Here is a 14350-nt window from a genome sequence, read left to right on the forward strand (position 1 = left end):
AGTTAGCCTTCAATGCTGTCACCTTCTTCTCACTGTTTTTCATGGCCCTACATCTCCCCTGTTAATCTATTGTCCCTTCTACGGCTCTGCTCTGTCTGTCATTTTTCTCTGTCCAAAATGCTCCCTTGTGCATATGTCTTCATCGTGTGGACTCTGGTTGCTGTGCTGTCTTGGCAAGTCTGCCTTCCTGTGTCTGGCCCCCACTCCAATGGCTCAGGCATGGTTTGGCATTGTAGACCAGTTATGAGGTTGGTTTTTTCTTTTTGGCCTCGACCTTTTTTTAAAAATTATTTTGGCTATGACCTTGCTGAATAGCCTCAGTTATGTAAAACAACTTCAGAGCAATGGGTTTTCAGTTAAACGTGTGCTGATACATTAAGGTACAGAGCGGGGGAACAAAGAGAGCTTCAAGGCACCTAGAAGGAGCTTGAAATCTGCTTCCTCTGAGTTCATTTTCAAGAACCACTTTTCCCATTGTCTCCCATAAAGTCATTACTGCAGCTTCAATTTAAAATGCTTATTTTTACTGAGTTTAATTTAGATACACATTTGCATTGTAAAATGGGTACTTTAAAAATAATCATTTTAGTCTTAGGCATAAACGCTCGTTCTTTGTAAGGGGAGTAACTTCCTGAGTTGCCTGTTCTTGCTACGGGTGAAGTTAACTCCTGGAGCGAGATTTAACCTTCTGTCTGCTCTTATTACCAGGAATAGTCTGAATTTGATATGTATCAAGACTTTTCCTTTAAACTTATAGGATTTCTTTATAAGAAAAGATTTTTATTAAGCCAATTTTATATTATTACAATACTTAAGGTTGGAATGCATTTACTAGCCACTGAACTAAAAGTGAAATGTTATCTTTGTCCAGTGGGTTCACAATGACATTTCTATATAATGAAGCCCTAAATATAAGGGGGTTGATATGATTTCATGTATTGGAGGCACCTAGCACGTGGTGGGAATTTTACAGCAAGAGCCATGAGAATGCAGGTCCATATTTCTCTAACGCAATCAGTAAATAATGTTTGGATGTATCATTCTCTTTTATGCCATTTAAAGTCCAAGAAGGTGCTGCATTAGAGGGGCGAGCAAGCACAAAAGGAAGGAAACACTTCCCCTGTATTGGAATGCAGACAGGTAGAATGTTTCATCTTTTGGTCAGAAGCACACTTGACACATCGTAGGTTTGCATAATCAATACCTACTGGTAGTCTCTCTCGTTCTCTTTACTTCTCCTTTTCTCACTCAGTTCATTTGCACCCGAATTTCCACAAGTCCCAATTTAAGCAACTGAATATAATTAAGAGTATTATCATTGCGAAAGAGGAAAGAGATGAGGGTTGGGTGGCTCTTTGCTTTCTTTCTAAATTCTCTGAAGTGGCCCGTCTTGGTCTTAGCCAAGCCTGAGCTACCAGCCTCCTTCAGCCATTACGCTGCCTCTGGGTTTATGATGGTCATGCAAAAGCACTGATTTATAGTAAGCAACTGAAAACTGGCTGCTACACAGGAAAAACAGTTCTGGGAAGACTGTATCTTTTGCTCCTCTCTGCCTTTAACCTCAAACAGATTTGAATTACTGGTGTCGGCTCATCCCACTTGCAGTGTAGGGGCATATCCCCAACTCCCTGTGTAAATCTGCTAAGGACCATTCCTCAGCAGTTGACGATAACATTATTTCTGTCTTTAGGGCTGAGAATCGGGATGAATTATCTCCTGCTTATGGCTTGTCATAGTTCAGGAATTTAATAAATAGTTTCAAGTATTACAGAATTTATAACTGAGGGAACGGTGTGGTATGTAACATGCCTTGCGGAATTATAAGTATGTATATTTTTAAAAACCTTGCTTTAGGAAATATGCTCCTTGCTCATTTCATTATTGTGGCATGTGTTCATTTGCTCATTTACTTTTTTTTACTATTGTCTCAGCTGTGTTTGTGTCTCCTCCTCCTTTTAGGCCATTTCAACCTGTTCATTTCTAGAAGTCAGCAGAGAATGAGAGAGGGAATCGAAGTGAGTTGAAAGAATTTCATGTGTGCCATGACATTGAAAGCCAGTGGGCTTGAGAAGCTTCAACAAATTTTTCATTTTAGTGCATTTTTTCTCTCTAAATTCAAAATCAGGTCAACCTGTACTTACATTGTGTTACATTTTATAGCTATTTAAAATATTACACTTTGGAACATCTGGTCTTTCATTGTTAATAGTTGCCTCTCTAATTTTTTAAGAAAAAAATTCCAGTTATACATTAAGTTTATAAAAAGTCGATATTTCAAAAATTAATTTCACAGATAACTTTTTCAACATGACCTATTGCAGAAAGTGTAATAAACACAGTGATTTTTTTCAGACATTTGACCTGTGGTTTGCATTTAAGTCAGACATTCATTTTATGGAGTTGCTCATTAAGTTAAATTTTATTTGGTCTGTCAACATTTTATAGTGTTACATTGTTATTGGCCAGAATGCATGTGTTAATAAAACATAAAACTTGTTCCCTGGCAAGAAATCTAACCATGAATGGTTAAGCTGACTTGCACCATTTTTAATTTCAGGACTCCCAGCAAAGGGCGGATTAACTGGATCTGTCAGGACCGGGACTGCTCCAGGGGGAATCAATGGTATATTTTTCTAATAGTCTAGAGACTGTACATTTTGCACTTTTTTTTTCACTGTGAGAGGAAAAAAAAAGAAACATTATTGGCTCTTCAAATCTGTCAAGTAGCTTTGTATCATGGTAATTAGCTAAGCTTGTAAACAGAGAGGTAAACAGACCCTACTCTGAGGAGCTCGCCTGCCGGGCTGTTTAGAGTCTGACTTACTACCTTCCATGCTTCCAATGGACGCTCAATAAAAACAGCAGTCATTCTGTACGATACCTCTGACATCGGTCTCATTTTACTTACTTACAATTTGTATGCTGACGATTCTCCAAAATGATTAAAAGTACCATTTTAACAGTAAGTTTATGACACTTCAAAATAAAGTCAGAGTGTAAAAAAAATTGTTTTTAATGTTAAAAAAAGGGCAGAGAAATACAACCACACCAGGGACCAGGAATAAGACAGCGGTAACAATTAAGTATCAAATTTAGCTCTGACATTCACATACTATTATATTGTTGTTTAGCTTCTCTATTGTTTCAAATTTTTATATATTTATGCCATTTCTTTCCCAATTAAATTTAAACCCCAGGAAGGAGAGAAGCTCTCTCATACTTTCTTGTTGTCTTCCTTGAACACAATAAATACTCTAGAAACATTTTTATTGATTCTGACAATGTATGAATATTCCATGCATTTTCATAAATTTATAAAATCTTTTACATAATTGAGGGACAACATACTTGTTTCCCTAAATATCCACCTAATCTATATTTCCTGGCTACACCACTCAGCTCTCAAAATGGACTCTGGCAATGACTGTTAGATCTAGAAAACAATGCTCACACCTTTCGGTGTCTCCCCCGCACCTCTCTGAGGCTGTTGTCCTACTTGCAGGTGCGTTCCACAAACCTTTTTGTTAGAGCTGTAACTCTGTTCCACACGCCATAGCGCCGAGTTTCTAAGCTTTTTGTGGATAATCTGAATGTTCTAAATTTCTCATGAATTTATTATTTAATATCCTGACACTATCAATTACTTTATTTCACTTGATTTACTTGCCTTACTTTTAACTTTTAGTAGGTAAGAAACAGCTTTGAGAATGCAAACGTTTCTTTTCCCTGAACTTGTTGGCAAGGCAATGTATTCCTTTTCGTGTCTTTTTTTTTTTTTTATAGTGTATTTCATCCATCAAGAACATTTATAAATTTCACTAACTTGAAACAGGTCAGACTGAAATTGGGCCTTCTACCAACAGACCAAAAGATCTAAAATTCATCGAAAGCATGGATACAACAATATATTTCAAGAAATAACAAACTCTAGTTATCATACGTGGCCTTGACCTCAGTGATCAATCACGAGGACATATGCAAAGGTTGAGGGAAAAGGAGAACAACACTACTGTTTCCAGCAGAATATTCCAATAGCATTTCAGTTGCAGGAATTTTGTGTGCTCCTGTTTTCACTTCATTAGTAATTCAACATGTCTGATTTGCCCACACAATGCTTCCAACTTAGTTCGCCCATTTGACCTGGAACAAAGTGAAAGCACATTTTGCCCAGTTGAAAGGTCTCCTGGCAAGTTGGTTAGCAACAGGCTTGCCAGCCCCGGTTCAGTTAGCAAAGAATAAACACGTTTCATTCGACAATTACTAGTGTACTGACTTCTTCACTCTGCAGTTTTCTATTTTATTTTCTTGAACCATTTTTCTCATTTGTTACTCAACGTTTTACTTGTAATTCTTGCGTCTTCAACAAGATTTCCCGTTTTTGACGGTAGAAGTTTCTACATTTTCTTTGTTGCCGTTTAACAGTTTAACTGCAAAGAACAAGAACCGAATAAAAGTTTATCTGAAGGGAGGGAAAAGCGGTGCAACAGTCTTACATCCTCCCTCGGTGGTTTAACGTTGTGGCTGGATACGTACCAATTAAGGAATCAGGGTAAGGTTTGCGCAAGTATCAATTTTACTACAGATCTCTAAAATTTGGTCACTTGGGAACGTTTACTTGTAACAGTGTAAGAACACACGTGCCATGAGGGTTCCGCGAGGAGCAGGCGCTCAGCTCCGCCTGCGGCGAGACGGCGGGAGGAGAAGGACGCCCAGCGCCCGCGGCGCCCCGGCGGCACCCGGAGAGCTGCTCCGGCGCTCGGGCAGGCGGCGACCCAGGCGTCGCGGTCCCCGGCGGAGGGAGCGGAGGGAGGCCCGCCAGCGCCGGCCTCGAGCGCCGCGTCCCGGCGCGCCGCCTCCCGAGGATACCTGCGCGACCCGGAGCAGCCGAGCCCCACCTAGATCAAAAGTGTGTTTACGGCGGTCGCGGCGCACAGCCGAGAGCTCGCTCCGCACCCCCAGGGCGCGCGAGGCCGCCGAGCCTGGAAACAAGCCCCTCCCCGCGCAGCTGTCGCCGCCGCCTGCGGGCTCCTTTCACTTTCTCACGGCCAAGTCACCCAGAGGGGCGCCGCTGCCGCCACCGCCGCCGCGCCCGAGGACTCCGCCCCGCGCCGCCTCGCTCCCGGCCCCGCCCGCCCCTGCAGTGCCTGGCTGCGATTGGCCCGCGCGAGCGGCATCTCCGGCTCGCCCCTCCCATTGGCTGGGCCCCTTTGTCAGTCCGACGACGGCCCGCCACTCCCTCCGCCCTCCCGAGAAGCCGCCCTCCTATTGGCGGAGACGGCGGGCTGGGGCGGGCGTGAGCGCGGGGCCGGCCGCTTTCGGTCAATCGCAGAAGCCCCACGCCGGGAGGGAGGGAGCAGGCGGAGAGGGGCGGCCGGAGCGGGGAAACATCTGGCCGGCGCCGCCGCGTGCGTGCGTGGTGCGTCCCCCGCCCCCGCCCCCGCCCGCCCCGCCCCCGGCCGGCGGCTCCGCGCTCGCTCGGCGCCCGCTCCCTCGCTGGCTCTGGCAGGCTGCGGCCGCCGCTGGGCTGCTGCCATGGGGAGCCGTTGAGAGGGGCCCTCTGCGCTCCGCCGCGCTCCTCCGGCTGCCAGCGGGGGCGGGCGGGCGGAGCGGGCGACGGAGCCGGGATTGGGGGGCGGGGGGGCCGGGCGGGAGGGGGGCGAGCGGCGCAGGAAGCCCACCAAGTCCGGCGGCGGCGGCGGCCGGGAGGCGGAGGAGGCGGAGGAGGCGGAGGACGCGGCGCGGGGACGCGGCGACTTAGGGCCGCTCCGTGTGAGTGCGGCGCCGGCCCGGCCCCTGCTCCGCGCCCCTCCGCGCCGGCCGGCCGGCGGGCCCAGCTGTGCGGCGGCGGGCCGGCGCCCGGAGTGGAGTTAGTTTGGGCTCGGCGCGGCGGGCGGCGGGCGGCGCAGCTGCGGGAGGCCGGCGCGGGGACGGGCCGCGCAGCTGCGGGGTCGGCGGCGGCTCGCGGCTCCGCGCCCGGCCGGTGCAGCTGCGGGCGGCGCGGCGGCCCCGGCCGGTGCAGCTGCGGCGGCGCCTCCCGGGGCGGGGGGCGCGGGCTGGGGGCGGGGGTGGGAGCCGCCGCAGCTGCACCGCCCGGGACGGCCGCGGCTCCGGGGACCCGTGCAGCTGCGGCGGCGCCGGGGGAGGGGCGGGGGCCGCGGGCGGGCGCGGGGCCGAGGCCGGGCCGCGGCGGCGGGGCGCGCGAGCCGCCGCCCCCTCCCCCGGCTGCTCCTGGCGACTTTTCTTTTGTTGTTGCCGTGACCCGGGTCTGTTTTCTCGGCTGTTGTCGAAGGTGTTTTCCTGCTGCACCGGCTCTACGCCCTCCACCTCCTTCCCTGTGGTTTAACCTTCCTCTTTCCCCGAGTGTTGAATGCACAACCAACTACGTCAAGATTTGCATTTCTTCCCCACTCCGCACCCCCGCCCCACCTCTTTGAAAAACAAAAACCCAGCCTCACAAACCCTTGGACCCGCGGTAGCGAGACGTAGAGGGGTTGCTTGTGGAGTGCGAGCCGCTGGCCCGTTGCGGTGCTCGGGACTCATTAAAGTGTCACTCACCCCCCACCCCACCGGGTAGATGGGGTGATTAATGTCTCATATGTTGGAGTGGGGAGAGGGCGTTGGTGGAGAAGAGGTGGTGGGGCTGAGAAGGAATTTATCTGTGAACAGTGCCGCCTGAAATAGGCACTCATAATTCTGTCATTCGTCGCGAAGTGAGAGAAAGTTAGGTTTGTGACTTTGGGGAAGCGAGGACGGGGCAGACGTTGGTTTTTGTTCCTCTTTAACTCTTGCTACGGCTCTCGAATGAGAACGGCGTGGTTCTCACCAGGGCTGCGACACTGCGCCTCAGGCCCCAGCTCCTTTTCTGCCCCTCAGGCTCCCCAGAGTCTACGGAGATGTATTTGAAGTTCACAGATGTCGCAGCACCTTGCGGGGCAACGGTCAGCCCAGCCAGTTTCATCAGCCATTCGAAAAGACCCATAAAGTCTAGCTAAAAAGTTCCCAAACTCACTAGACCTGGCTTTCCTTCCCTCCCTCCCCCTTTCTCCCTGAAAGGTTTTCTTGTGATCGAGAACATTACAGAGTGACCCAAAAAAAGATTGTTATGGAACACAGATCAAGGGGAAGACAACGTTCTGCTTTTTCTGAGCGGAAAGTCAGATCAGATATGCAGGTGCAGCGTGCATTTAATAAAAGTGACTGTGGCAGGTTCTGTCAGTTTATTAATGTGTCTCATTGAACTGAAGTACCTTCCAGGATTTCAGAAAGTGCGTTTTCAGCTTGTTGATACTGAGAATTGAAATTTGCATTAACTGGCAGTGTGAGAAATGTTACTGAGAGGTAGTTGTAGATAGTAGTTGAGGAAGAGTGAAATATGGAGGTGAACCAGGCTGAAGTAATAGTTCTCAACAGTCCTCCAACGTTCTGAGACATGTATGCCATTATCTCAGCAGAAAAAAAAAATGAAAGTGCCGTAATAATGTTGAAATGGGACTGAAGATGTCAAATGAGTTGGTTTAAAAATATCCCTAAGTTGCCTTTGAAACTTCACGTTCGAGTTGAATAAAAGTGAATCTGGATTTCCTGAATAGCACCGTGGCTCGAGTGTGCCGTCAGTGTGTAAGCCAGTCCACCAACTTAAGACAGAAGTGTTGCGATTCCATAAATACAGTAGAACTCCATATGCTGAGTTTTTCAATTTCTTCTGTTAGAAAGTTTGGAAAAAAAGGGAGACTTTGAAGTATTTTGTTTATACTAACAGAAGAGAAAAGTTCTCCTAAGAAGAAGCTGGTGGCAGGAGTGTAGAGGAGTAGCATATGGCATTAAAAGGAGCACAGCTGGAGGTAGCATTTCCATCTGAACATGATGTCAGAGCAGCTGACAGCCTGCCATCCCTCAGCCTTTTATTCTAACACACAGACAGGGAGTTAGTGTGTGCGGATCTGTGGCGGAGAAGGTATCTCCTCCCTCTCGAACATCCTCTCCACTCGGCATCTGTCTCTCCCAGTCTGCTTTTTCCACCGATGTAACAGACCTGGAGCCAGCAAGACTCCGAGGAGAGGACTTAATCAGGTTTATGTGTCCTAAAGGTAGGAGTAGCGAGAGATTAGATTGAGCATATTTCTGTTTTGGTGTTTTGTTTATTTAATTTAAAAAAATCACATTACTTTTCTAACCCAGTTTAGGAATAATATATGAAATTGAGTATTAAATGAACATCTTATTGGAGTTGAAAGTCTTGGGCTTGTTTAGTTTTAATTTTTATCCCTTTTGCTTGAGCGAGTAAATAACTTTAATACACAGAAATATTTCAAGTTTTGAAATGTTAAGAAAGGCTTTGAAATACTGCTTTTTGAGATCCCTTCGGATTAAAATCCTTTTTTTGTTGTTGTTGACTGCTATTTAATTCCTTTTGCTTTTTGTGGGGGAGAAGTAGTAAACTGTCTGGAATCCAGCATTCAAACTTATATGAGAAGATTCTTCTAGTTAAGAAGCTAGATTGTTGTGTAATTAATTCCACTGTGAAACTTTATTCTTCAAAACATTCAGCAGCGCTACTGAAACATACAGCTGGAGTGCTTTTGAAACTGAAGATTTTTTAGAAAGACAAAAAAAAAAAAAAAAACTTTTGTCCCCAGGAGAATAGTTTGACTGGTTTCCTCATTTCTCTTTCAAATATATATTTAAGAGATCTTTTATTTCAGCATAACAATAATTATTTGCAGGAGTTTTTGTGTTAGCGACTAATTTAGAACTTGTAGATTTGAGCTGCCTGAATTGGCCAGACAGCTGTAATCGCACTCCTCTGTTCTTAATCTCTTTATCTGGGCAGCAGCTGCCATATGGCCACAGTCAGCTGGATCAGATGTTTATAAGCTTCCTTCTTCGTCCCTCTCTGTCCTCTCAGCCTCCTAATTTGATCACGGCTACCTTGTGAGCTGCCCTCCAATCTTTATTTTTAGCCCTCTCAAGGATTAGGATTGATGTTAGCTGTGGGGCACTTAAAGTGATTGTATTGTAAATCTTGGTTTATTCTAACAGTGGCATCTTGCAGAATGTATTTGGGGTTAGGAGGAAAGTTTTAGTCCATCTTGGGCAAAGTGTAGAAGAAGCAGGGAAGTAATTTCTGAATATTAAATTAATGTGTGTCCATTCCCCAAATGCAGTCTGAGATGGGTAGTGTGGAGCCTTGCTTCTGGTCACAGGAAAGGGGAAGTTGGGTCGTCTTTATTTTTAAGGAGTTGAATTTTGACCCTCTGTACATCTTTGCCTTTCCTCTCCCTTCGTTTCACTCTCCTTCACCAGAGAACAAGGGCAACAATGCATATTTGAAAGAATAGAAGCTAGTGGGGAAAACAAAATATATCAAGTTATGTTGAAACAAAGTATTTTCTGTTGACTGAGGTAAGGCAGAGTCAGAAAAAAAAATAGTTTCTCTTTTTCTAGAGAGGCTTTTTTTGGGGGGGGATGATGAACCCGCAAAGCTTTTGAGTTTCACTTGAACGTAGTATACCTTTATTTAAAGAGTTTCAATTAATCTTAATATGGAACTCATTTTGCTTTGCAACGTATCACAAAGTTTAGGTGAGAATTTTCAGAGTTAAATAAAGCCCTTCTGGCCTCTAATGTTCTAGATGTACAGGTTTCACAAAGAAGTAGAACCATTTTTTTCTCAATTCATTTAAAAAAGTATTTGGATGTGTTCATAGTAAAGATGATCTTTTCCATCTGCTGGTGTAGTTCCTTCTGATCTGGTACATGTGTGCCATACCTGCAAATCTTACGGCATTAACATCTGTTTTTATACACAGGGCTTTTGTTGTTGTAACACTCTGACTTTAAGAGTAAGTTGTTTGCTAATTTCTGGACTAATTATGCGATTTCATTTTTTTCCTTGATTCAGCCAAATGTGTGTGTTTAAATTGTGCTTTCTAAGTGCAGTCAAGTATCAAAAGTAATAAAATAGAAAGAATGGTTGAACAAGTTTTCTGAATCTTCCAGAATGTGTTTGGGACTTTTCTTTGTTCATTATATGAGTTGTTCCCTTTGAAATTAAAGCCATTTTCTAGGTTTTTTTAGGACATAATTTGATGACTAGAGTTAATTAAATTTCTTCTGAAAGAGTTCTAAATTCTCATTCTCAGTAAGAGACTCTACTGAAATTAAGGCTTTTAAAACTTGACGACAAGTCCAAGGAGGGTGGAGATGTATGGGAGACGGCTTGGCTGGGGTCAGGGAGTGGGGAAAGGGGCCGTTTCTCTTCCCGCATTTAGGATTCGTGCGTGTGATCTGTGGTTCTTGGGTCATAAGCCTGATTAAAATTCAGGGACATGGACCTCAGCGGCCCAAGCGGAATTATTTTTTTTTATATGGGGATTAGAGCATTGAAACGTTGTTCCTGACCAGGCTCTCATGAGAAATTTCTCTCTCCCCAGGTTATGAAGACAGCATGGAGTTTCCAGACCATAGCAGACATTTGCTGCAGTGTCTGCGCGAGCAGAGGCATCAGGGTTTTCTGTGTGACTGCACTGTCCTGGTGGGAGATGCCCAGTTCCGGGCGCACCGGGCTGTGCTGGCTTCATGCAGCATGTACTTCCACCTCTTTTACAAGGACCAGCTGGACAAAAGAGACATTGTTCATCTGAACAGCGACATTGTTACAGCCCCAGCTTTCGCTCTCCTGCTTGAATTCATGTATGAAGGGAAACTCCAGTTCAAAGACTTGCCCATTGAAGACGTGCTAGCAGCTGCCAGTTATCTCCACATGTATGACATTGTCAAAGTCTGCAAAAAGAAGCTGAAAGAGAAAGCCACCACGGAGGCAGACAGCACCAAAAAGGAAGAAGATGCTTCAAGTTGTTCAGACAAAGTCGAGAGTCTCTCGGATGGCAGCAGCCACATGGCAGGGGATTTGCCCAGTGACGAAGATGAAGGAGACGATGAAAAATTGAACATCCTGCCCAGCAAAAGAGACTTGGCGGCCGAACCTGGGAACATGTGGATGCGATTGCCCTCAGACTCAGCAGGCATCCCCCAGGCTGGCGGAGAGGCAGAGCCACACGCCACAGCAGCTGGAAAAACAGTAGCCAGCCCCTGCAGCTCAACAGAGTCTTTGTCCCAGAGGTCTGTCACCTCCGTGAGGGATTCGGCAGATGTTGACTGTGTGCTGGACCTGTCTGTCAAGTCCAGCCTTTCAGGAGTTGAAAATCTGAACAGCTCTTATTTCTCTTCACAGGACGTGCTGAGAAGCAACCTGGTGCAGGTGAAGGTGGAGAAAGAGGCTTCCTGTGATGAGAGTGATGTTGGCACTAATGACTATGACATGGAACATAGCACTGTGAAAGAAAGTGTGAGCACTAATAACAGGGTACAGTATGAGCCGGCCCATCTGGCTCCTCTGAGGGAGGACTCGGTCCTGAGGGAGCTCGAGCGGGAGGACAAAGCCAGTGACGACGAGATGATGACCCCAGAGAACGAGCGGGTCCAGGTGGAGGGGAGCATGGAGAGCAGCCTGCTGCCCTACGTCTCCAACATCCTGAGCCCGGCCGGCCAGATCTTCATGTGCCCCCTGTGCAACAAGGTCTTCCCCAGCCCGCACATCCTGCAGATCCACCTGAGCACGCACTTCCGCGAGCAGGACGGCCTCCGCAGCAAGCCGGCCGCCGACGTCAACGTGCCCACCTGCTCGCTGTGCGGGAAGACTTTCTCGTGCATGTACACGCTCAAGCGCCACGAGAGGACCCACTCGGGCGAGAAGCCCTACACGTGCACGCAGTGCGGCAAGAGCTTCCAGTACTCGCACAACCTGAGCCGCCACGCCGTGGTGCACACGCGCGAGAAGCCGCACGCCTGCAAGTGGTGCGAGCGCAGGTTCACGCAGTCCGGGGACCTGTACAGACACATCCGCAAGTTCCACTGTGAGTTGGTGAACTCCTTGTCTGTCAAAAGCGAGGCGCTGAGCTTGCCCGCTGTCAGAGACTGGACCTTAGAAGATAGCTCTCAAGAACTCTGGAAATAATTTTATATATATATAAATAATATATATATACATATATATAAATAGATCTCTATCTAGTTGTGGTACGGTCTAAAAGCAGTCTTGTTTCCTGGAACTAAGAAGTTGGGATATTAACTTGTTTTTGCACTTTAGAATAGCATGAGAATCTCACTAATTTAGCATTCTGATAAAAGAAACTTTAGCGCAAGTCGAGAATAGAGAGGCGTTTTGCTTTCAAGGGGGCAGGGGAAGTGGGCCAATAAGAACCTTTGAAACAAATCGTCCTATCACAAAAGGCTTTCTTAGGGCTTCATTTTGTCAACATTGCATTGTCTTTTGAGCTCTCTCGTTTCCCCACTTTTTTTTTTTAAAGTAGAAATTCCCTCCAGTTTTATTAGCCTCTTTATATGTCTCAAATTGCATGAATCTTTTCTGGCTGTTGGAAACCTGAATGCTTTTAGACCCAAATGGAAAATTTCTGAAATGCTGGATTATCTATTTTTAAACAAGCAGTTGACTTAAAACTTTCTGTGGCAACTTCTGGTTTTCTGACGGTTCCCAATGAGAGCAATTCTGAGAGTACACTGGGATCACTGGGACGCTGTCTGTGAAGGTTTGCTTGGGACGAACAAGGATAGTGCAGCTTCAGCAGTGTTGAACTCTGTGTTGAAAATGTGAATTACTGTTATTGTATACTGTAATTGATTACATGGGCTGGGGGGGTCAAAGAACTTGACAGGTTGTGTTGATGCTCTTAGTTGAGTCTTGAAAAGTAAATATTAACGCTACAGAAATGCATGAGTTTCAATATATTTTTTGTCTTTGTTTGCATTGTATAACTTTAACGAGTGAGTTTAAAATTATTTAATTTCCTTAGAAAAATAGCACCATTTGGAAAAAAACTGGTGTTATGAAGAACGTAAATGCACTGTTTTTATTTTTATTTTATATAATTTAAATTGACTTTCCCACTGTCCTTAAGTTGAAACTGTTAAGCTGAATAAAAACTTAAGCTGCAAATTGATAACTTCGCTACATAACAAGGAAAATATAAATGTTTACAAACGGCTTAAAGATTTGCATGTGCAGTGTGCATTTATAACAAACTTCTAATTGCACAAGACCCATGCCAGCTCAAAGTTTAGGTGTACACATTTACCCAGTTGAGCATTTTTAGAATAACTACTGCACAAATTGACAATAGGTCATTCTCTCTTTTTTTGCTCCCCTTTTCTTTCTCTCCCCTTCCTTACCCAACACCGCCCCCCCCCCCAACTCATGAAAAGATTCTATGGACTGAAAAAGCCCCAGGCTGAAAGGACTGGCCTGCCTTGATTGACATGGGGAAGGGGGTTAGTAGACTTTGTGTGTCGCGGCAGCAGAGGCTGCAGCCCGACGTGTGGTTTTAGTGGCCAGCACGCAGGGCAGAAGCATTTTGCACAGTGTTTGTTTTCCTGTCTTGCACTTACAAATAAGGTCTATGGGAGTAGCATGGAAAATGTTTGCTGTTTTTCCCTTTTTTTTTTTTAATAGCTTTTGTTTAAAATTTGATCGCCTTAACTACTGTAAACATAGCCTATTTTTGTGCTTAAGATACTGAATGGAAAACTCCATTGTGTGTTGCTGGACTGTTTTGGAAATATTTGGTCAAATGTGTGTTAATTTGGCTGTAATGGCATTTAAAGCAAACAAACAAACAAAAAAAGCTGTGAAAATGGCCTTGGAGCATTATCTTTAGTTACTTGAAGAGTTTCTAGTTTTTTTAAATACAGTTTATGTTAAAATAATTTTTATTAATTTAGAGAGGACAATCAATGTCTGTGAGAAAGCGGACTTTCTTTGGATTTTCATTTTGTGGTCATTGTGAGTGATTGCTTTTTCCTTTTATTAGTTTCACATTCTTCCTTTGTTCTAAAACTTAGACTGACATCTAGCTTTGACAATCATAGTATGTTTTATTTTCCTGAGGGGGGAATAACTTATAATGCTGTTTAGTTTTGTACTATTGGTGTGTTGGTGAATTTTTAAACTGTGTGCTAACTGCAATAAATTATATGAACTGAGAATTTCTTGTGTGCTATGTCAGTTGTGGTTCTGTACTACATAGATCCTGAATGTCATACATGGGATCTTTATTTTTAATATTCAGAGATTATGAAATTATTAGAATGCCTTAAATCCCTCAAATGGAAATGTGCGAACATTTTTGCTTCTGGTCATTCAAGAGGATACTAAATGCACATTTTAAAAATGTGACCCATTTTCTACAATCTCGATCATTTAAGATAATTCCCTAGAAATCTGTGAATCCATGAAACTTCAAGCGGCAGCATAGGTTTTTCATAATATGCTGTA

The 14350-nt window shown here is 45.2% G+C and overlaps 1 protein-coding gene across 4 annotated transcripts; it reads left to right on the forward strand.

The window, feature by feature from the left end:
- The first annotated feature begins 5434 nt into the window (after positions 1-5434).
- ZBTB18 (zinc finger and BTB domain containing 18) lies at positions 5435-14061 on the forward strand. 4 transcript variants are annotated; one of them, XM_070501450.1, is made up of 3 exons: positions 6156-8087; positions 10434-11121; positions 11234-11376. In XM_070501450.1, the coding sequence occupies exons 1-3, from the start codon at positions 8075-8077 to the stop codon at positions 11241-11243; spliced, it is 711 nt and encodes a 236-aa protein (XP_070357551.1). In that variant the 5' UTR covers positions 6156-8074; the 3' UTR covers positions 11244-11376. The 4 variants fall into 4 exon arrangements, with proteins under 4 accessions (XP_044618718.1, XP_044618719.1, XP_070357551.1 ...); XM_044762783.2 differs by lacking the exon at positions 6156-8087 and adding an exon at positions 5435-5769 and having other exon boundaries at positions 10434-14061; XM_044762784.2 differs by lacking the exon at positions 6156-8087 and adding an exon at positions 5713-5866 and having other exon boundaries at positions 10434-14061.
- The last annotated feature ends 289 nt before the right edge of the window (positions 14062-14350 follow it).

Source organism: Equus asinus, chromosome 30 (assembly GCF_041296235.1).
Source record: "Equus asinus isolate D_3611 breed Donkey chromosome 30, EquAss-T2T_v2, whole genome shotgun sequence".
Taxonomy (NCBI): Eukaryota; Metazoa; Chordata; class Mammalia; order Perissodactyla; family Equidae; genus Equus; species Equus asinus.